Raw genomic sequence first — 23375 nt, 5'->3', positions numbered from 1 at the left:
CAAATAATGCTAAGTTTTGTTTGCAATTGCAAAGTTACAAGATCGGAGAAATGACAAGAAGAATGATTTCGGCTCACCTTGATTTAAGCTAAAATAACTTTTGTCTTTTTTAGTTACGGGTTAGATCATCTCGAATCTCGTTGTTAAAAACAGCAGTGGGAAATTACTTTCCTAAATTGCTTTTAAGAGCCATTACATGTTTAACTAAAACCGCCGATTGTGTTATGCTTTTTTAATAATACCACGCATTATAAGCTTTCGCATCAAATTTGGATTTGAAACAAATTCTTTTTTTTTTTTTTTTTGTTAACAAAAAAAAGTTGCTAGAACAATTACTGTTTTTGTCCACTGTGTTAATTCAAATAACCAAATTTTTCCCAAATAAAGTTCGAGTATGAACGGTTTGCTCATTAACGGATATTTATATTCTCCTGCTTCTGTTTTATTTTTTAGATTGATACTTCGTTCATTTTATGTATTTGGAGCAAATTTTCACGGAATAAATGTGCGTCTTCTTACGTTGTGCGGTACATTTTTTTTATATTTTTGTAAGCGATGGCTCAAACTTCTGCCAATGTTCTGCGAATTAAAAACGCGCAATTCCATTTTACATCAAAAGACTTTCTATTCATTCCAAAATAAACCTGTAACATAGGTGCAATACATTTATCAAACATATTCACATCATGATTCTAGGTATGAGGTTGGATATTTAAATTTCTATGAGGCTAATTTGCTGAATGATTATGTAAGCAATCCAATAGGTTCATATTAGAAAAGGCAAAAAGTTCCATTACTTTTAATTTGTCATTATTCGATTTATTAAACAATGATCTATACGATGGACCAGCCAAGCCTCATCGGTCTTTCTTAGGTTAATCCAGATAGACAAAAATCAGTAAATATTTTAACTTTTTTTCAAAAAAAAAAAAAAAAGTTTGCGACCGTAAATTGCTTTTTGGCGCAACATTATCGGCCAAAAAGTATCGAATTACGGAAAAAAAGAGAACTTCAAAAAATCATGAATTGAGCTGGATAATCTCTATCTTTTCTTTGTTTACATTCCGTTACTTGATAAGCCGTGACCTTGAAAGAAGGGTGTTCAATGTAGAGACGGTCCCTAAAACGTTTTTCGTTAATAACTCATGTTCTACTGCACGGAATGCAGTGAAATTTCTTACCCTGGCTGTATTTTGCTGTCTAAACATAATTATGTAACAAAAAATGGGAGTTCCTATTTGAAAATCAAGAGTTGGTGCTCATTTTGCTTTGTATATGGTCATTTATCAAAATTTTACCTACGTAGTTTTAAAGAAGACTAAACCAAATCGAATGACACCTTTCTTTCCTTTCTAGCATGTATAATGGCCAAAAAATTAAAAGTGTTTCTCTTTTTTTTCTATGACTGTACCACATGAGAAGGTTTTATTACAACTTCTGCACATTAAATTAGTTGCTTTGTAAAATCATTGCCAAAAGATGGGCAATGTTTCTCATATCTGTGTTTCAAGTTCCCAAAACTGTCTGCAGCCAAGTTGGAAGAGGGAGTTTGTTCTGGTACCGACAAACTCCCTCTTTCAATTTGGAACCGAAAACTGTTATCTAATCCACCCTTTTCAGAAGCAATGAGAAAAAAAAGAAGCATAGAAATTCTTCAAAGACGTTGTGCACAAGTTTTTGGAAGACACTAAACGTCCTCTGTACAAAACCATTGTACAACGCTTGTTTGCTGCGTACAAAGATCAAGATTGCAAGATGAGACTAAAGGTCCATTCTTACATTCCCATCTAACCAATTTTTCTGAATTATTGGGAGCCTATGGTGAAGAGTACACTGTAAAAACGTTTCAGAAACGTTCCTGGAAAATAATTGGCAGCTGATGCGCACAATTTCTGCCAGTAACATATCTTGCAAAAACCAGGAAGGTTTCCCGCTAAAAGTCAGTAACTTTCCTGATATTATCCTTAAATATTTCTGAAGAATATGGAGATCACACCTGTTAAAGCCAGTCTGGAAACTTCAAGGGAAATTCAGTATGTTCAATGTAATTGATTAGATCCCTCCGAAGTTACTAAGAAAGCTCCAGAAGCATCGCTGCATCCATGACCCTTGCCTTGCGAAGCTGCATCTATCCTCCACAGATTTATTCGCTCAAATTGGGGGCTTAGTCAACCTGGATGGACCGTAATTAGACTAAAGTCTATAGACTTAATACACTTAGTTAATTTTTAAACTGGTAGCTAAAATTATTTCTCACAGCAGTGAGGAGTCTGCGTTCGCGCAACTTGAAGCAATTCAGGAATCTTTTTTGAAAAGATACTTGATTTTACGGAGAAATAGAAGAAAACCCGTGAAATCGCACAACGTTTCACGGAATTAATCAGTAACGTTTCGGATTCTTTTTACAGTGTAGGGCAGCGGTTCCCAACCCATGGGCCGCGGCCCACATCTGGGCCGCGAACAGCGTGCTACTGGGCCTTGGACACTGGCCGAGAATCTAAACCATCAAGATAAATCTTGGGGTCTTCATTTCCCGTTTATGCGAAAATTTGCTTATTAGAAGTACCGTCACTCAAAAGTTCTCCCTGGCTCATAGCCAATAAGGAACTTCAGGATTAAGATTTTTCATATTTCTTAGGACATTTTCTCCTATAATTGAAGATGAAATCTAATGAATCACGAATTCCTTAACCTACCTATTTGATTAAGACAGTTAAAAAAAATGTAGAAATGCATTGAATGTTGCAAGTTATTTCAGACTAAAATTAAACTAAACAGTTTCAATCCAGATATCAACCCCCTCGTAGAGGAAAAACAAAAACCCATGGAGTTTTAGCTTTGATTACTTGATTTTGAGTTTGCTTACAGATATGCCAGCTAAGAGTATGCAATAAAGTTATTTTCTTTCTTGAAAATATTTTTCAAAATTGTTCTTGTATAGTATATCTATATCAGTGGTGCAGCATGAGTGGAGAAGGGAGTTAACATATCAAGAACTTTTGTTTTAACACACTTTCAATCCTAAAACGGTATATTATTAACACTTAAAGACAGTTATCAGCAAACGCCCCCCCCCCCCCCCCCCAAGAAAGTTAGTTTTGACTGTGCAAGTAACATATAGTGGGCCTCAATGTTGTTTTCTACAAAACTGGTGGGCCGCACAACTAAAAAGGTTGGGAACCGCTGGTGTAGGGTAAATGATTTTACCAGGATGTCCCGATGCCCGTGATATCGAAAAACACTACCAAAGAAGATGGAATGTAAATATGCTTGCTGACTACTATTGGATGATCAAGCGGAAAATAGAAAGCGAAAACATGTTCAGAGGAGCATCAAAGCGAAGAAGAAAAGGTTTCACAGAAGTATGTTCACAAGAGTGAACATAGAATATGAAATATATCATAAACGAACTGCTTATTTATTCTGAAAAAAAAATATGTTTAGTTTAATGTAATAAATTTGGAGTTGTTTCATCTTTATTATGATATTTTTATTATTTTAAACCGCTTTATTTTATAAAAAACCGTACGTAAGGGGGGAGGAATGAAGGTTTGGTTTGGATTTAGCATTCTTTAAAACATAAAGTTCACCAAAAATATTCCATGCAGTTGATTTTTTTTTTTTTTTTTTTTGCTGACATGTGTTGTTATTATGTAATTATGTATGTATGTTAATTATATAATGTATTATTTTTGACAATTAATGTGTTTATTAAAATGGCAGCCGTTGGAAATTATACACTAAAAAAATCCGAAACGTTACTGAGTATTTCAGTGTGACGTGTTGGAATATCAATGGTTTTTCTCCACTTCTTGGAAAAATCAAGCATCATTGCCAAAAAGTTTCCTGAATTGCTACAAGTTGCACGAGTGCACGATTCTCACTGGTGTAAAAAGCATTTTTAGCTCCCAGTTTAAAGATTAGTTTTGCGTATTTATAAAGTGAATCGACTTCAGGTTACTTACGGCCTGTCCATGCTGATTATAGGCCTATAGAGGGAGCGAATAAGTATGAACTACGCTGCTTTACAAGAATTGATGGCGAGTAAAATTCTCGATACTGCTTGCAATTCTGATTTAGCTTTGGCCATGTTTGCAATACTGCTTATGGAACTTCCTTAATAAATCAGGAAGGGACCAAGCTATTACATTATACCTACCAAAGTTTATGCTAACGTTCCAGAGACACGACTGGCTTCAAACGAGAAGATTTTTGAATTTTTAAGGATATTTCCGAAATAATTTCAGGAAGGTTACTGAATATTAGCGGGAAAAGTTCCTGGTTTTTGCAAGATATGTTACTGGCAGAAATCACATCTGGCACATCAGCTGCCCATTATTTTCCAGGAACGTTTCTGAATCGTTTTAACAATGTATTGCGGAATACCAACTTTATTGTAATAGTTTTATCATAATGCAAAAATGCTTGTAAATAAAGAAGGACCTTTTTCTTTACAGAGCAGGGCTCTTGAACTATCATTTGGCACTGAATATCACCCTTTACTTAAAGAAAGAAAATAACTATTTACCTTGGAAAGCTGCTATGCATGGATTTTCTTTTATTGATTCAATGATTTGCAGAAGTGCTATTTATGGTAAATGGAAGGTTAGTTTTTCATTGTGCTACATGTCATATTTTGATTTTAAAAACATATATAATGCAAAAAAAAAAAAAAAAAATCAGGTGAAATAAAGTTGTATTTTCTTTTTCTTATCTTGCTTACTATAAGAACTGGACATTATGGCTTTATACCTTTGAATATAGCATATAGAGTTGAGTAAGATGGTGTTATATGACAACTTTGGAAAAATTGACATAGTAATCTCTACCTCCCAGAACAGATTTATACACAAAAAATAATGCTAAGACAGAAGCTATAAAATTACTTTAATACATACTTTCAAAATATTAGTTATGATAATGCAACAGTAACACAAATATAAAAATACGATAATAACTAGTTCCGTTTCTTCTTAAAGTTCTTGTATGCAACCCCCATTTCTTTAGAAAGCTTTAGAAGTCTGAAAAGCAAAATGATAATTGCAGGGCTCCCAAATGGTCCGCTTTTCCCGCCAAAGTCCGTTTTTTAGGGTTAAGTCCGCTTTAGACCGCTTTTTAACATTTTGGTCCGATTAGTCCGCTTTTATATTGTTTTTACTTAAAAATCAGATTTTAAAAAAGTTTTCCATTGTGTTAAAAGATACTGTACACCCAAACAGGCAGCCGCGGCGCCTTTAAACCTGACTTTCCCGTATTATTTCGCTTCAGATTGACGTCATTACTCCTCCTTCAACCACTGCATCATGGAAATCCATAAAAAAAGAGGTTTGGGGGAGGAGTTATGACGTCGAATCGCGAAGCAGGGTGGCGTGCTACTGATATTTCTCGGAATTTCACTCTTACGTTTGCAATAACGAACGAACTTTCCGATCTCGGATCTCGATAACTCGAAACTCGAATATTCCTTTATCTCAAAGTTTTCATTGGATCCCAAGCTCTTGAGATTGTTGTGGAAACTTCCCATAACTCGGAACGTTTTAGCCGGTCCCTTGGGACATAGAGTTGTCGCGCGTTGACTGTAATAGTAACGCTGCTATGAACCACCCCTTTTGCAAATAAATTCGGAAGTAATCTCGTGGCGCATGCGCCATTTTTTTAGGCGCATATGTTCGTAAATTTTACGCCCTTGAAAAACCTTGAAAAGTTCTCTGGGAAAAAAAGGTTATTTTCCAAGTGCTTGAAAGCCTTGAAAAAGTATGAGAAGTTTCTTTATTGCTTGAATTCTTTCAAAAATAATTACAAGCAATCTAAAGCATACTTTAAATTGCTTGCAATTCTTTAAAAAAAATTCATGTGTGCAATTTTATGAACATAGGTTCGATATGCAGTATCGCGAAAAATTGCTTTCGTGTTTGAAATTTCAATCCTTTTGCATCTTGTAAATATTTTGATGTTTTTTACAATCGGAAGTTATTTTGACATGTGCTACATTAGATTAGCTTATTTTTCGTTTAATTTCAATAAGTAACGAAGGAATTAGTTTGGAAACCATGACAACATTGAACTTACTCGGACTTCGCGGAGAACTGCTTCTCGTGTTTGAAATTTCAATCCTTTTGCATCTTGTAAATATTTTGATTTTTTTTAGCAGTAGGTAGTTATTTTGACATATACTACTTTAGATTAGCTTATTTTTCGTTTAATTTCAATAATTAACGAAGGCATTAGTTTGGAAACCATGGCAACATTGAACGTACTCGGACTTCGCGGAAAACTGCTTCTCGCGTTTGAAATTTCAATCCTTTTGCATCTTGTAAATATTTTGATGTTTATGACAATAGGAAGTTACTATTTTGACATATACTACTTTAGATTAGCTTATTTTTCGTTTAATTTCAATAATTAACGAGGTAATTATTTTGGAAATTATGGCAACATTGAACTTACTCGGACTTCGCGAGAAATGAGTTTTAGTGTTTGAAATTTCAATCTTTTTGCATCATGAAAATATTAATATAGTTTGCCCAATCGAATGGTATTTTCACAAATGCTACATTAGATTATCATGCTTTATGTTTAATTTAGTAGAAAATAAATAAATTTATTTTATGGGAAATATGCCAAAATTGAACTTGGTTCGTGAAAATTTGCGTATTTGAGTTTTCAATCGTTTTGCATCTAATAAATATTTTTATATTTTTGGCAATTTAAAGTTGTTTTGAGATGCTGCATTAGATTAACTCATTTTAATTTTTATTTAAATAACTAAAAAATTAATATTTTTTAAAATTCAAATTTCTATTTTTTCAACCTTAACTTGCAAACTTAATTTTAATTATTATTAGCTTATTTTCGGTTATTACTGTTTTTTTATAGGGAGGGGGGTATTAAATGTAAACAATTGAGTGCATGACATTTTAACTTAGTGTTTGTATTTAAAACAAAGTTGAATTATACAATTTTATAAAGGTGAATTTTTGTACATTTTTTTCATTGTCATGTTGCCTGCTAATGAGGGAATTAGTCCCCCCCCCATAAAAGTTCAAAGCACTTGTGGTCTTGCAATCATCAATCATGGAGTTTTTTCTTTTTTTTTTTAAGTCTAAGTTTTATGATTCTTGAAAATATACTTTGAATATGAAAATTGCAAAACTAAGCCTCATGTGATCTGCTTCTCTTTGTGATTAAGCATTTCAGACATTTTTAGGAAAACTTTCAATACAGTAAATTTTTTTATCAAAGTGTCTCTTGTAGAAAAAGCAGTTTGTTTTCCTATACTTTTAATATTACTTTCTTTTATTTCATGTAAGCATTAAATGAAATCTGCATGTAATATTTACAGTGCGAATTTAGGGTAGTACCTTGAAAAATATTTTTTTTACTCTTGAAAAGTGCTTAAATTTTTTTCTCCCAAAAGGTTATGAACCCTATGATAAGAGACTAAATTTAAAATTCAAATATAAAATAATTTTATTATAAACTCAGTTGTAGCTTTGTTGAAAACCAAAACAAAATTTTTTGGTTTCAGTGTGAGTCATGAGGAAGTGCAAATTTCTCAGCAAATAGTTAGATGACACTGATGAAGATGGGAATAAAATTAAAGACTGGGAAAAACAACAAGAGAATAAAGTTTTTTTTGTTTGGTGTATGATAACGCTATACTAAGAAGCATTAAAACACAGAAAAACATAAAAATAATTTTAAACTAAATAAAGATGAAGTTCAGCTTCACCTATCCTTCAGTGAGACTACCAGCATCCCTGGTTCAAGTCAAAATGTATCATTATGCCTATTTAGTTCTAAAGAGGCTGTCTTAAGTGCTGAACTAAGTGCCCCCCCCCCCCCAATGTTATGCACTCAATCAATAGATAAAAAGATCAGTTTCACAGGTGATAAAAGAATTATATCTCTCATCATTATAGTTAATTAACGAATTATCTTCACAAATTTAGCAACTGACAACTAATTTGCCTTTTGGTGCTTCCATGGATTTAACTATGAGTGGTCCTCCCAAGGTCCTCTTTTTGATCCTAACTGGTCCTCTTTAGTCCCCTTTTTGATTGAAAATGGTCCTCTTTTACCCTTTTCTGAAGCTAAAATGTGTTGGGAGCCCTGTAATTGAACTAGCAGATTCGAAAACAAACCGTGGACATAGGTTTGACAGCGGTCAATTAATGAAAATATTGAAAAGCACTTTAGTGAGAATGAAAATCAAATGTTTAACGACAGAGAAAAGTCTGCATATCTGCTACACAAAAAAAAGTTAGAGCATTAAGCTTTCATTTACTAATATATAGGAGAGGGTGGGGCACAGGGAGACAAAATTTTATGTTTCCTTTTTTTAATATTATCTCAAAAACTTTAAATAGTAATGAAAATTTTTTTGTTTAAAATGTTTGTATACTTGAGTTGCATTAGAAACCCATATTCAAAAATTTCTTATAGAATCAAAGTTTCCAAATTTCTTGGATTTTATAATTTTCGTCTGACTGTGACCTATCTTCCCTATCTTGAAAAAGACAAATTTCAAAAAGCATTGTTTGTGTAGTCTTGTTGCTTAAGTTGGTATATTAGCCCATTACGCACTCAAAAATTTTAAATTTATCCACATTAACACACGCATGTATATTTGTTTTCCTCGAATCAAGATTATAGCCAACTTATCTAAGACTGACTGTGACTGTGTTATTAAGGCTATTTGTAATTATTATTGCATAATCTTTTATTTGACTAATTAGAATTTGCTTCCTTCTTAGAAATATCTGATTGAGCAGCTGAAGCCAATGTATGACAAACTTGGTTGGGAAGGAAGTCCAGATGAGAATATCTTAATAACGTAAGTGAAAATCTTTTCTCATCAGTTATAAAGAAAACACGTCTTATATTCATCGAACAGTTTTGCTACCTAACTAAAGGTTTATTAATATAATATTAATATTTAATTTTTTTATAGATTTAATAAATGTTTGAATATCGTTGAAATGACAAGTTGTTTCTTCTGCATTAATGGTATTCTAGCAAAAAACAACTTTTACGAAAAACATGATTTTTTTTTTTTTGTGTGTGTGTTTATAAAGGCTTGCACTGATAAATGAAATTTATTTTTAGAAAAAGAAACAATTCATGATTTTTTATAGTTCATTTTTTAAATCCTTATCAGATTACGATTTGTTTTTCTCATTCACATGATGTTAGCTGAAGGTACATGGTGGCGCCAACTTCAAAAACTGAAAATCGCGTCTATGAAAAAAAAAAAACCCTAGCGGCGGTGACTGAGTGTCAACCTCCTACAACTCACGGTTTTGAGATGTATTGTCAAATCTTATAAATCTATAGTTTATGTATGTATTAGGACTTTTATGACCAAACCCTAATCCCACAGAAGATTAATTCTGGCTATGCAAGTGCCTGACGTGAAGTTGAAAATAGTCTAAATCGTTTCAGAACTACAGAAGGTGCACACTAAGCAGTGAATTAACGTCATTTTGAGCTATGGATCAAAATAAAAAAAGTACTATGCTTAAATATAAAGAAGTTATTTTTTATAATTTGATTTCTTATTTTATTGAATTTTCTTTATAAGTGCAAGACTTTGAAACACCGTGTATTTTAGAGACAAAATTAGTCCTTAACTTTGCGATTTTGAAACTAACCCTCAATATTTCTCTCAGAAAAAAATGAAGAGTAGACTCTAGAACCTTCCGTGATGTGCAGTGTTCTCTAGAAGCTTGGGATTTTTTTTTCCAAATTATATTATTACGTAAATTGTTCATAGATTTAGTAAAACATTCGACTGCTGTGAAAGGACAAGTTGTTTTCTTTCCATTGACACTGCGCTAGCAGAGTAACTTCTTTTACGAAATTCATTGATTTAATCCCATAATATACATGTAAGGCAGAGGTTCCCAACCGGTGGTTCGCGAACCCCCAGGGGTTCGCGAGGTGCAGGAAGGGGGTTCGCGAAAATTTCGGTGCAATGGCGGATTTTTCCTAGTTTGGTAAAAAATTATAAAATATTCAATTTGCACACATAGTTACTAATTTTTTTTTTAATTTGAAAACGCGCCAGACTATTGTATTAAGCTCAAAAAAAAAAAATCTTTCAGCGGTTTTATAATCTTGGTTAAAAAGAAATTTTCTCATTTTTTTTTTCGATAGACAACAAAAAGAGATATCCTTCCTTCTTTATTGCGAGGCGCCATGCAGAAAGGTTGTATTAAGCTGTGGCGGGGATCACGATGACCTTAAAAAGGCGCCATCGCGTGGAGTCAATCAAACAATACACATAATATACATATGTCGAAAAAAATAAAGAATTCTCAAACAATGCATCATAGGGGTATTATTTCTAATCTGGTTGAAATATAACTCGGGAATTTCCGTCGAATTCAGTCATCGAACAGCAGACATGACAGCAAAAGGCTCCAAACTTAAAATTTATTACTGGATTTTACCCATCTGTTCGTTTTCAAAAATATATAACATCAGCATGCTCATAGTTCTGGGGAAATAGTTAACAGACGTATTTAGAGATACTTTAAAGATGCTTGAAAACAAGTGATTTTGTTTGCAATTGGTTTTGCTACGTGAACTTGCTACTCTGTTGGTGAAGTTATAATCGTGTTGGTAATTTTTATGATTTAATAACTTTCTGCTGTTATGGATCGATGGTTGAAAACTGGTAGTTTGGTTGAGCGACAAATGAACAAGCAGTCAATCGATCAACCCTCAACATCAGCAGTAACTTTCGAATCAACACAGGGTATTGAAATAGATAGCTGTAATGAACTGCCGCCTCCCCCGACTAAACAGAAAAGTGAACTAGGGGAGAAAAAAGGAAAAAAGCGAAAATATGACAGTGACTAGTATTTACAAATGGGCTTTTATTTTACTGGAGAAGAGTCTGAACCTAGACCGCTTTGTCTTCTCTGCAACGAAGTTCTAGCGAACAGCAGTTTGAAACCGTCACTTCTGAGAAGACACCTCGAAACAAAGCATGCGACACGCAAGGACAAACCTATCGAATATTTTAAAAGAAAATTGGAATATAATAAAAAGTGTAGCGTCTCTACGTTCCTGTTAGAATCCAACGAAGATAGTAAAATGGCCCTTGAAGCTTCATATCGAGTCAGTTATAGAATTGCAAGATCTGGACAGCCACATACAATTGCAGAAAATTTAAGTGGACCGTGTGCTAAAGATATTGTTAAGTGTATGCTGGGAGAAAAGTCAGCAAAAAAAATGACCTGGTTCCGCTATCAAACAACACAGTATCACGCAGAAAAACTGATTTGGCAAGTAATGTGGAGGGAGAAAGAACTTGTGAATAGAATAAAAGAGAATAATTTTGCGATCCAGCTTGATGAGTCGACTGATGTAGCAAACGCTGCAATATTACTTGTCTATGTTAGGTATATTTTTAACGATACAATTAAAGAAGATGTACTATTTGCAAAACCTTTGAAAACGAACACAACTGGAGAAGCAATTTTCGAACTGGTCAACAGTTATTTTGAAGAAAATGGAATAGATTGGTCTTTGTGTGTGGGTGTGTGCACGGATGGTGCAAAATCAATGACAGGAAAATTTGTTGGCTTTGTGGTGCGAGTAAAGAAGATCAACGAGAAAATTGAATGGACTCATTGCTGCATTCATAGCCAAGCATTAGCATGTAAGCGTATTCCCGCAGAATTATCCGCTACTTTGAATGATGCGGTAAAAATTGTAAATTTCATAAAATCACGTGCCACAAACTACCGTCTATTTCACGCGCTTTGTGAGGAATTGAGAAGCCTTCATGTTACTTTACTTCTTCACACAGAAGTTAGATGGCTTTCCCGTGGCAAAATTTTGACACGCTTATTTGAATTGCAGTCAGAAGTCCAAGCATTTTTTATTGATCATCCATTTCACTTGTCCACTTGCATATTTGATCCTCTTTGGATGGAAAGGCTTGCATATTTAGCTGACATCTTTTCAAAATTAAATGAATTAAATCTATCCTTGCAAGGTGCAGTTGTTAATATTTTCGTTGTATGTGATAAAATTGAAGCTATGGTAAAAAAATTGAATTTCTGGATCCAATGCCTGGAAATGGGTGAGTTTTCTTGTTTCACTTCTCTTAGTAGTTTTTTATCAGAAAACTCAATGAAACTTGATGAAAGCGTTAAAAGAAATGTATGTGAACATCTGCAACATCTTGAACTAACTTTTGACGAGTATTTTCCAATAGGCGTAACGTCCCTCTCTCAAACAACTAGATACGCAATCCTTTTGAAGGAAATCCATGCTTAGAGAACACCCTGACATTACCTGAAAAGGAAATGCTCATCGAGTTATCCTGTGATAATTCATTGAAAACTACCTTTAAAGAGCTTTCGTTCATTGACTTCTGGCTCAGTGTAAGAAATGACTAAACCGTTTTGTCCAAAAAAGCAATTCGAATTTTATTACTGTTTTGTACAACATATCTGTGCGAGAAAGGATTTTCCTCCTATACTTAACTCAAAGATAAATACCGAAGCAGATTGAATGCAGAGCCTGATGTAAGACTCAAACTGTCAGACATTGAACCAAATTTTCAGTTTCTTTGTTCCGTCAAACAGCCACAAATACCGCATTAAGGATTTTTTCCCCAATTTAAAGTATGCTTAAAAAAAATAATTGGTTTATAAAACTTCTTGTTTATAATTTTTCTTGTAGATGTAGTTTTAACTTTTTATTAATGTTTGCACTTAATGATATTTTACAATTATATTTTTGTTTATTGCAATCAAATGCTGCAAAAAATGGAAAGCAAACATGCTGTTTTTTTATTGTTTCTTACATGTTACTAATTTCAACATCAGGGGGTTCGCGAACTTTTTTGCCTGTTCCAAGGGGTTTGCAAAGAGAAAAAGGTTGGGAACCGCTGATGTAAGGGATGTGGCGATAAAATTTGTCATCAAATTGGCGACTTGGAAACAATGTCTGGACTCTGGAATCGTTATTAAGTATAAGAGCGACGTAAAAGAAACAGAGAAATAATTGGGGCTTTTAATTGAAATTCGCTTGTGCCTGGGCTAGCCACCTAGCCACCCGCACATCCTCCTTTACTACTAAGACACCTCCGTGTTTCTCCTTATAATACGGTGTAGCTTTACACATTTTACTAAAAGTCGGTTTTTTCCTCATATTCGGAGGAGCATTTTAAATTGTTTCACTGTGCATTCCTATTGGATGTTAGATCATTAATTGTCGTAATTGCAAGAGCTTTGTCTAAAATGAGGCTTACCCTATTTTTTGCCGACATTTAAAATTTCCTCCCCCTCTCAAATATATTAAAAGTTAAGGTTGAAACTGAAAAACAGGGGAGGAAGAAATGTTGGTGTAGGCGGAAAATTGGGGGGAGTAAAAATGAAAGGATGTAGGGATAGAGTGAAGACTTTTGCAAATATGTTACACCCTACCAGGCATTCTCCTGTTTCATATTTGGGAGATACACACTATGCATTTCCAGAGTCGTCGACTAAAACGAAAACAAAATAAGGCAAAAATGTTTATTTCCTTCTCGAAATTTCCCTATACTTTTAAACTATGTTGAAGAATAGAGAGCGAATCTTTTGTTTCCAACTTTGCGCTTATCGCATTGGCGTTGAAGGAAAACATTCGTTTAGCTTTTTTACTTTCTTCTATATCTAATATATAGAAGAAAGTATTGGATTCGTGCAAATTTTCGAATTTCGAATTTTGACGGATTCGAACGTTTTAAGGTGTGCTGAGTCCATTTCGACTATTTTTGGAAAATGTCTGTCTGTGTGTGTATATGTATGTGTGTGTGTATGTGTGTCACGTCTGTGTGTGACCAGTTTTTTGTTGCCGCTCTACAGCAAAAACTACCGCATGAAATTGAACGAAATTTGGTACACATATGTGCCCCTATGTGAACTTGTGCCCATTGGTTTTTGGCGCGAATTCCTCCAAGGGGGGTGGAGCAATGGGACGTTTTTTGAGTTACGCGTGCTTGCTATTCCTGAGGAAGTAACTGGCGGAATCAAACAAAATTTGATCCATATGTTGCCCCTAACAGGAGCAGGTGCTGATTCAATTTTGGTGTCAATAGCTCAAACGGGGGTTGAATTATAGAACGTTTTTTGTCGTCAATTGTGACTGCTGTATCTCAAGAAATAACTAACGGAATCAAACAAAATTTTTTTGACAAGTAGCCCTTAGTGGGTATAAGAGCTGATTTTATTTTGGTGTCAACAGCTAGAAAGGGGGGTAGCGCAATCGCTCGTTCTTTTTTTCCATTGTGAGTGCCCTATCTCAAGAAATAATGCTACGTTCTGGTTGAAATTTGGAATATATGTGAATCCATACGTAAACAGGCTTTGGTTCAATTTTGACTCCAATCGCTCCAAGAGGTGTTGATTTTTTTTTTTTTTTTTGCGAATAAAAATAGTTTTATTAATGCAACAATAAGAAAGATAAATCGTAATAGATTGTCGTCTGCGTATTTCTCGTGATTTTAATTGTATGGAAATGATCGGAAATATTATCTCAATGATTTAAAATTTTTAACTGTTGCCATCTTATGTTTGTTAATAAATAAAATATTTGTAATTAATTCAAGTAAGGCTTTTAAAGTAACTTTCCATTTTCGCTCTTTGTTTTGTTTTTACAATAATTCAGACATTGGGATGGTCGTCAAGTTTTTGCATGTGTAATTTTGTTTTTGTTAGGAATATTGCTTCCTCGTCAAGCATGGGGAGGGATCAGAAAAAGGAAAAATATAGAAGAAAGTTTCGTAATGGCCACAACATACTAGTTTTTTTTTCTTTTTAATGTTCAGTCATTGTCCGGAATCAGCTTTAGCACATCGCATACATTTTTCTCCATGGCGCCAGAGCGTCTGCAAGAAAGCAGTTATTTGTGCCAAAGTTCATGAGCACCAGATAAAATTCGTGAACATTCCTGTACCATTTTATAGACAAACAGAAACAGGTGGATATGTATTTTATTAAATTAGTTCACATAGAGCAAAAATCGATTTTGAAATTGATTTTGGGGATATTTTTAAACTACACTATAAAAGATTGTTATTATGTGACTTTTATGCATAAAAATATTTCTATGATTAACTGTGCCATTTATTTTCAATATCAAGTTACACTAGAGGTAGCACACTCGGATGGATGTGTTTGTACGGATATGAAGATTGCGTGCAGAAAGCTCAAGAAAAATTCAATGCTTGGAAGCAAAATCCAGAGAACGTAGAAATGTAAGTTAATCTTTTCGTTTGCTTATTGATTTAATTAGGACTGTAAACAGGATTCACGTCTAAACTAGAATCCTTTTTCTCTGTACCACTGCACAGAATAAAATTAATTTCGTCAAACTTCTCCAAAAATAAATAAATAAAATTCCGCCTCTGTACTGTAAAAAAAATCGGTAATGTACCTGAAAAATATTAGGTAGCTCGTGTGCCTCTTTTTTGCCAGTAGGCAAAAAGACAAAAAAAAAAAAAAAAAAAACCCCCGAGATAAACCTGGATTTTTTTTAATGAATTTAAAATCCTTTCGAGTGAAAGCTAGCAATGTTTTTGAAACGAATCAGGAATCTTCCAAGAAAGCTTAGATATGTTTATAGTAATAGATTAAAATTTTTCTTACTTACCAGGAAAAAGCCTGGGGAAGATTTAGCCGAAGCTAAGACGGAATTGCAAGCAAATAAAGAGCAGCTTATTTGCCTGCTATTCTTTCAAAGCTTCCATATCCAGAGACTGTAGATCGTTCTCATTTGGGATTCATTTGATTTGGAAAGGCGTTGATAGCGCAGAAGGCGAAATACCTATCACTAAAAAAATTCCGAAACGTTACTGATTATTTACATGCAACGTTTCGGGATTTCACGAATTTTCATCTATTTCCCCGTAAAACCAAGTATCTGTGCAAAAAAAGTTCCCTGAATTGCTACAACTGTTCCGAATGCAGACTTTTTACCATAGTGAAAAACATTTTTAGCTACCGATTTAAAGATTGACTGAGTGTGTTTAATAAATATATCGGTTTCAGCTATAGTCTGTCAGCCAGACTGTCTAAGCTTCTTCTGAGAACGAGTAAGTCTCTCTATAGCAGTGTTTGGTTCCAATTTGCAATTCTGCCTTAGCTATGACCATGGTTGCATTGATGCTTCTGAAGCTCTCTTAGTAAAGAGTCGAATCAATTACATTAAACCTACCTATTTTCTTTGAAGAGTTCAGACTAGCTTTAACTGGGACATTTTTAAATTCTTCGGAAAGATTCAAGAATAATTTCAGGAAGGACTATTGGCGGAAAACTTTCCTGGTTTTAACAAGATATGTTACTGGCAGAAATTGGGCACATCAGCTGCCCATTATTTTTCAGAAACGTTTCTGAATCGTTTTTGCAGTGTAATAAAGAAACTGAGTGTTGCTTTACATCGGAAGCTAAAAACATTTTTCGTAACAGTGACAAGTCTGCATTCATGCAACTAGTAGCGATTCAGGAAATTTTTCGATAACATACTTGTTTTTCACAGGAAACCCCGAAATCTTGAAACGTTGCTCGGAAATAGTCTGACGTTTCAGAATTTTCATACAGCGTATTAAACAAATAATTTTTTTAACCGAGTGAAATTTAATGGAATATGATCTTTCCCAATAGATTCTAAGCACATTTGTGCTAATATTTTTTTTCTTTTTTAGCCAATAACGTGTATGATAAAGTGTAACATATTTCCTCGCAGAAAGCCGTAAATTTCTTCATTAAAAAACCGTGACTAATTACACGAGTCAACACGGTGTTAATTTCACAAAATGTTGTTTTGACTAAGCCCCAAGTTCAAATACATTCATGGTTTTTAACTGTTACTTTCTTCTTCTTTCAGTATCTCTCCCAATTTGAGAAGTTTGGTTTTCTGCACCGCCGTCAAACACGGAGGAGAAGAAGCTTGGGAATTCCTCTGGGAACGCTACAAGGCGGCTCAAATTGCTTCTGAAAAAGATAAGTTCATGTATGCTTTAGCTTGTGCCAAAGAACCATGGCTACTAACAAGGTAACAATTAAAACACATTTTTTAAAATAAAAATTTAGTTAGTTTCCAAACTAACATTTTATTTATTTATCTAGCTCATGTAGATATTGAAATTCCTTTGTGCTTTCTTTTGAACTATCAGCAGCAAAATTGTCTGCATCTGTAATCTCATGTGTGCTTAATACTTGTGACAGAATTTCTGATAGCATTTTGAAATTGTAATTATCTCATTAAATGAACAAAGATTTTTTTTGAGCAATCACGATTGCTTATTGCTTTCATTTGACTGTTTTTGGCGTGCTATCATTTTATTTTCCCACCAGCACCCTCCGCACCATCACCGTCGACCGGCTCCTCACGATGCTGCTCCTATAGCGAAAGCCGTTTCCAGGTTGCATCCATGTCCTACACACACGCGCATGCATACACAACTACGCACGTACACATACACACACACAAACACATACACATACATACACAAACACATACAGACACCTACACATACACACACATACATACAACTACCCACACATTCCTGCCTGCACACAGACACAAACACATATGCCTACACACACATACACATACCCCCTACACACAACCCAGCCGTAGGTGGGGTTTGGTCTTTGGGGGACCAGGCCCGTCCCTATACCGGTCCCAAGCCCGGGTAAATGGGGAGGGTTTTGCGCTGGTGTAGCATCTACGCATGTAAAACTACCACTCTTTACTTACGCTTGAGCAGATCTGTATCTGCACAGTGGCTATCGAGTGGAACAATGAGTAGGCAATGGGCGCCACCGGTTTCAGGTCTGTACCTGGGTCCACGGTGTCTAGAGTCGTAAGTGGTTGGATTTCGTTCCCGTAAGGGTTTAGGGGGCCCCGGCCGAAAGGTCAGTACTCTGGAAGCCCACGATGGCATAGCAGAGCGGGGTTCCCTATTGTGTACCCCTAACACAAACACACATACCCCCCCTACACACACAAACACACATACCCCCCCCCCTACACACACAAACACACACGCCTACATACACGCACTTGTGATTGCAAAAAACATAATTTGAATTCAAAATGTCAAAATTCAAATTAATTTTTTTTCTTTTTCTTTCTTTTTTGACCATATGATTATTACAATAATGATTTAGGATAGGGATTTTCCGCTCTCATTCTGTTATTTCCTTTTTTAAACTTTCGAATACGTTTTAAAGTATTTCGATTCGAATAATTTTACCCTGACTGCCTCAAGTCTACTATGTTTAGGGGCGTGCACAAAAGGGGACAAAGGACAACTGTTGGTCCGGGGCCGAGCCTGAAGGGGGCCAGGGTTTTTTTTAAAATGAGGAGAGAAACATACGTAGGGACATAAGGGTACACAATTTGGAAAGGGGTTCGTAAAAGGCATTTGTGACGGGCCCCTGTGCGCACCCCTGACTATGTTTCAACATTCAAACCTATTTTGAACCTTTCTTTCCGCTACTGTATCCAACAGTAATTCTTTTCCTGTTGATTATGTATATAGTAGAGGGCAAAAAAAAAAAGAAAAGAAAAGAAACAAAACTGCAGCAATTGCAAAAATTCACATTTAAAAAAAATTCTAGAAAAATAAGAGAATAATTGCTTTGTAACTTTTGTCACATAAAAAGTATGCTTCAGTTGACATATTTCAGAAAAAATAAATAAATCACCCAGGCATTTAGAGGACCAAAAACAAATTGAAGAAACTAAAAATGTTTTTTGATCATCCTTCATCGTAAACAGCCAGAAATACGTTGTTAATTTCAGCAATTAATTTATTTATTATATACAACCATTTAATACATTTTCGTGAAAGTATTATTTTTATTTACAAGAATATAAGCATTTCTTTCAAAAAATATCAGTTTTATTCGCATTTTTTGGCTCATAACGCGAAGAGTTTTCCCTTTCACTTGAATAAACTTTCACAAAACTTCACATCATTTACGAGAATCATTTTACTAAAATTTGAAATAACTATTTTGAAAATTTGATGCACAATACGAGTATTTTTGAAACGAAAACTTATATACATTGTTTATTTTATGTGAGGGCATCTTTTTTATCGATTAAATGATATTTATTTGCATCTATATCATGAGCATTTATACATTTTTTATTTTACAGATATTTAAACTGGAGCCTTTCGTCGGATTCGGGAATCAGAAGACAAGATGGAAGCTACGTCTTCAGGTCTGTAGGAGCCAAGCTGTATGGTCGGGATCTCACATTTAACTATATACGAGACAAGTGGAACGTTATATTTGAAAGGTAAGTCTTTCCAGGAGTTACATATTTAAAAGAAAACTTTTATTTTTTTACAAAAACTAAAATTATAACTGCAATTGTTTTAAGCGTGCTAACTTCGCAGTTTTTCATACAAGATTCTTATATATCATTTTCAAAAACATATTCAGCTCAAAGCTTTCAAAATCAGTTTTGCTGAGCAGAATCATTGGCGATGCATTTTGCTATTATATTTCCAAATCCATAAGTTTCTGTAAAATATCAATATAAACTAAATATTCCTTACATTGTAAGTTATTGCGTTGCGTTTGAACACAGTTAAAATGAAGCTATCTAAATATTTTCATTAATGACCTGTGACGTAGCACAGGGGCGCTCCGAAGGGTTAAAATTCTCAATTTGCCGAATGAAACTCTGAATTTCGCAGAATGATAATTTTGCCAAATCGAACTCCAAATTTTGCCGAATGGAACCTCCAAATTTCACCAAAAGATGCTAATTTTGCCGGATCGAACTCCAAATTTCGCCGAGTGATGATAATTTTGCCGAATCGAACTCTAAATTTCGCCGATGATGATAATTTTGCCGGATCGAACTCCAAATTTCGCCGAGTGATGATAATTTTGCCGAATCGAACTCCAAATTTCGCCGAGTGATGATAATTTTGCCGAATGGAACTCCAAATTTTGCCGAATGATGATAATTTTGCCGAATCGAACTCCAAATTATGCCGAATAGGTGCTCTAAATTTCGCCGAAATATCATAATTTTGCCAAATGAAACTCCAAATTTCGCCGAAAAACAAAAATTTTGCCGAATTGAACTCCAAATTTTGCCAAATGGGAGCTCCATATTTCGCCGAAAGATGACAATTTTTCCGAATCGCCAGACAAAAATTGGCGAATAAGTAAATTTTAGGGAGGAAACGGTGACCTCCCGTAGCCAAAGATATTTCACGCAAAGACGTCCCACTCCGGTAGAAACGTATGTAACCTTCCTTTCGACCCCTGACGAAAAAGTGGTTCGACCAAAAAGCCGACATTCAGGAACAGGTTGGCGAGACAAGTTTGGGAAAAAGCGTGCTTGAATGATCGAAAAGGCACTAAATCGCCAATGCTGATGTCGCTGCATTTGCAATGCGAATCCGGAGGTGAAGATATTTTCTCTATTCTCTCCCCTCGGCGAAAGCAATGAAAGGGAGGTAATTAAGAATCATTTGTACGATGGTTCATTGCTAAAGGGTAGTAAAAAAGTCATTGTAGAATCGTCAAGCGTAAGTTAGCTACACGTGATTTAAAAGAAATGGGGCGAAATTAGAATGGCGCAAAAGTATAAAACGAGTAAAAATTTTGAATCCTTAAAATAAATTAATTTTGCAGGACAAAAGAAAACATGCGTTGTTTTTCACTTCCAAATTTTTTTTTCTTTTGTCCTTTTTTTTTAAATCACAATTTGCTGAACACCAGGGCCTGTCATCAGTCGGTGGACCCTGGTATCAGATATTATAAAGAAACCGCTTGTGAACCCCCCCCCCCTTTCACTTAATTTTTACGCGACATATTTACCTCTTACATATCCCCCCTCTCTTAATTCTAAAAAGAGAGTACTATGGGTTGGTAAGATAACTTTATATCAAAAGTACTAAATAAACGATCAGCAAACTTCAACATATTAATTAATTAGTATACTAATTTGCATCAGAACTAAACATCCGAAATCTAAATATTTTATTTTAGTTACTGGAAAAACCAAAGCATACTTTTTCATTGAGTTCGTGTGTTTTTCACTGTGGATTTTTGCAGTCACAATTTTCTAGACTTTTGATAAACGTTAAACACGTCTGTTATTTGTTCCCAAACGTGCTAAATACTCCTTATGTTGTTGTAAAACAATTGTTAGAAGATCTCCGAAAAAAAAAATTCATTTATTGAATTACCTTCTCAAATCAATTTGGCCAGCCTGAAAAATTGAGACGGATGGACATTCTCCCTATCCAATTCTAAGTTCCGCAGTAATTCTTAAAGCACGTGAATCAATTATATCACTGATATAGAAGAGATAGGCAATTTGCAATTATTCAAGTACATATGCATTTTCTTAAAATCTGAGCTCCAGTTATGTGTATGTGTGTATATCTGTCTGTCGCTCTCTAGCACCAAAATGGATGGACAGCTTTATTTTAAAAAAAAATTTCGAAAGGAGAGTTGATCGAGAGTGTTTTTAGCTAGGTTGCGTCTTTGGATGACATTAATTAACGAAGATATTAATTAAAAACCTCTAAAATGTTTTTCGCGATTTTTGCAGTGAGAAAGTTAAAAATTTCAAAATTTAATACCAAAATTTAGAGAATTTTTTTCCGCGTCTGATAAAATGTGTTTGGAGCTTCTATCTTTCATAAAATTCGAATTATGACGTTTTTTAAAGCAGATTTTAATAACGGCTAAGCCTTTATTCACGCGATTGAAAACCGAATGGGGTTGTTTCCTTCAGTCAAAAGTAGTACTTTTAGTCACTAAAATTGATAGAATAAGCAAAATAAAATAAAATAAAATAAAATAAATAAATAAATAAATAAATAACATAACCCAGAAAATTCTTTCATTTTCCCAACAGTTATTTTTTAATTAATTTTTTAATATGTCCGATTTTTCAAACAAGGCGTGGTCTTGGTGACGTCACAAATGATGCTGTTTGACGCATCTTTGTACCGCGTTTCCACGTTATGATAATCAAGAAGCGAATTAAAATTGCGCTCTGCGCTTGCTATTAACCATATCGTTGCCAATACACGTGAGTAAAGATGCGAATTAAACATTTTGCTCTGTGAATGGCATTTCATCATTTGTGATGTCATTGACAAGAAATGTAAATAATGAAAGCGCGCAGCTTTTAGCATTTTTTTTTAAATATTAAACTTAAACAAATTATTTAAAAAATGGTCAGATCCTGTGTTTTTAAGCATGCTCTTTCAGAAAAAAATACTTTTAAAATTTTGGAAACGACCCCATTCATTGTTGGCCAACAAGGAAATTAAAAGCAGTGATTCAAAGTTTTTATCTGTTGCCAGTTTGTATTTAATAGTAAAAAAAAATACTTGACTTTGATTTTTAATAACATAAGACTTTTAAAAGGATTTTCAATTTTCCCTCTTGATTCTGCAGTTGCGACTCAATCGGGGGTTTTTAAAATTTTTAATTTTATCGTTCCTTACGCATTTGCGTTTTATTCCGCAATTTTAACTTTAGGACAATAAAAGTCTTCAGATTTCAAGTGATAAATGTTCGCATTGTATCCTTATCAACTAGAAATCAGTCCGCAGACCTTTTCATGACACATATATAGTGACTTTTATAACTTTTTCCTGAAAATCACCTTTTTGGACAGCGTTTTTATATGAAGAAGGTTTTTCAAAAAAGTACAGAGAGAAAAGTGTTACATGACGTTCTGTATTTAAGAGGTTTTTTTTTTTTTTTTGAACTACTAAAGCTTAACAAAGAGTAAATATTAGGTTTATTTTGCATTCAATATTATAATGCTTCTTGAGAACACAAAAAGCGTTTCCCCAATAAGAAAAATATGCATGTTTGAACACTCAAAGTTATGATTGAAAGCTGGATAATGATAAGAAATTCTCTTCTTGATTTGAGTCGCACTTTTCTTCGTTTGTGGTGTCATTTTCTTGGAATTTTCGAAAACTATAGAAATGCTTAAATTGTCCTTTCTGAAACAGAAAGGTTATTTTGTACTTTTGAGTGCGTTATGAAAAGTGCTTAGTATTAAAAAAAAAAAAAAATCTGTTATTTAAGCGCTTTTAGTATACTTGGCCTGATTGTCTCGGAGAAATCTGAGCCCTGGTTTTGCTTATATCTCTTCTATTAGATCACTTAGAGACTTCAGGATTTCACTAAATGATTTGCTTAATCTTAAGATACAACTTAGCACTGAAAAAATAAAATTCTAAAATAAAATAATTATTTCAGTTAAGATGAAAAAGTTTCATGTAATTTCCCCATTAAATGTTTAAATATAAAACCCATTGTTACAAATTTCGTTGCCTTTCAACACTAATGTTAAAAGCAATC

General features: G+C 34.2%; 1 protein-coding gene across 1 annotated transcript in view; it reads left to right on the top strand.

Annotated features, from left to right (window-relative positions):
- The window catches only part of LOC129228058 (aminopeptidase Ey-like), a 164083-nt gene that overhangs the window by 129706 nt on the left and 11002 nt on the right, over positions 1-23375 (top strand). The window contains exons 15-19 of the mRNA XM_054862693.1: positions 4458-4605; positions 8757-8836; positions 15146-15259; positions 16888-17055; positions 19174-19317. Coding sequence (XP_054718668.1) covers positions 4458-4605; positions 8757-8836; positions 15146-15259; positions 16888-17055; positions 19174-19317 — 654 coding nt within the window. The remainder of the gene's footprint in view (positions 1-4457; positions 4606-8756; positions 8837-15145; positions 15260-16887; positions 17056-19173; positions 19318-23375) is intronic.

The sequence above is a fragment of the Uloborus diversus genome, chromosome 8, assembly GCF_026930045.1.
Source record: "Uloborus diversus isolate 005 chromosome 8, Udiv.v.3.1, whole genome shotgun sequence".
Lineage (NCBI taxonomy): Eukaryota > Metazoa > Arthropoda > Arachnida > Araneae > Uloboridae > Uloborus > Uloborus diversus.
This window is presented reverse-complemented; position numbering and strand designations above follow the sequence as displayed.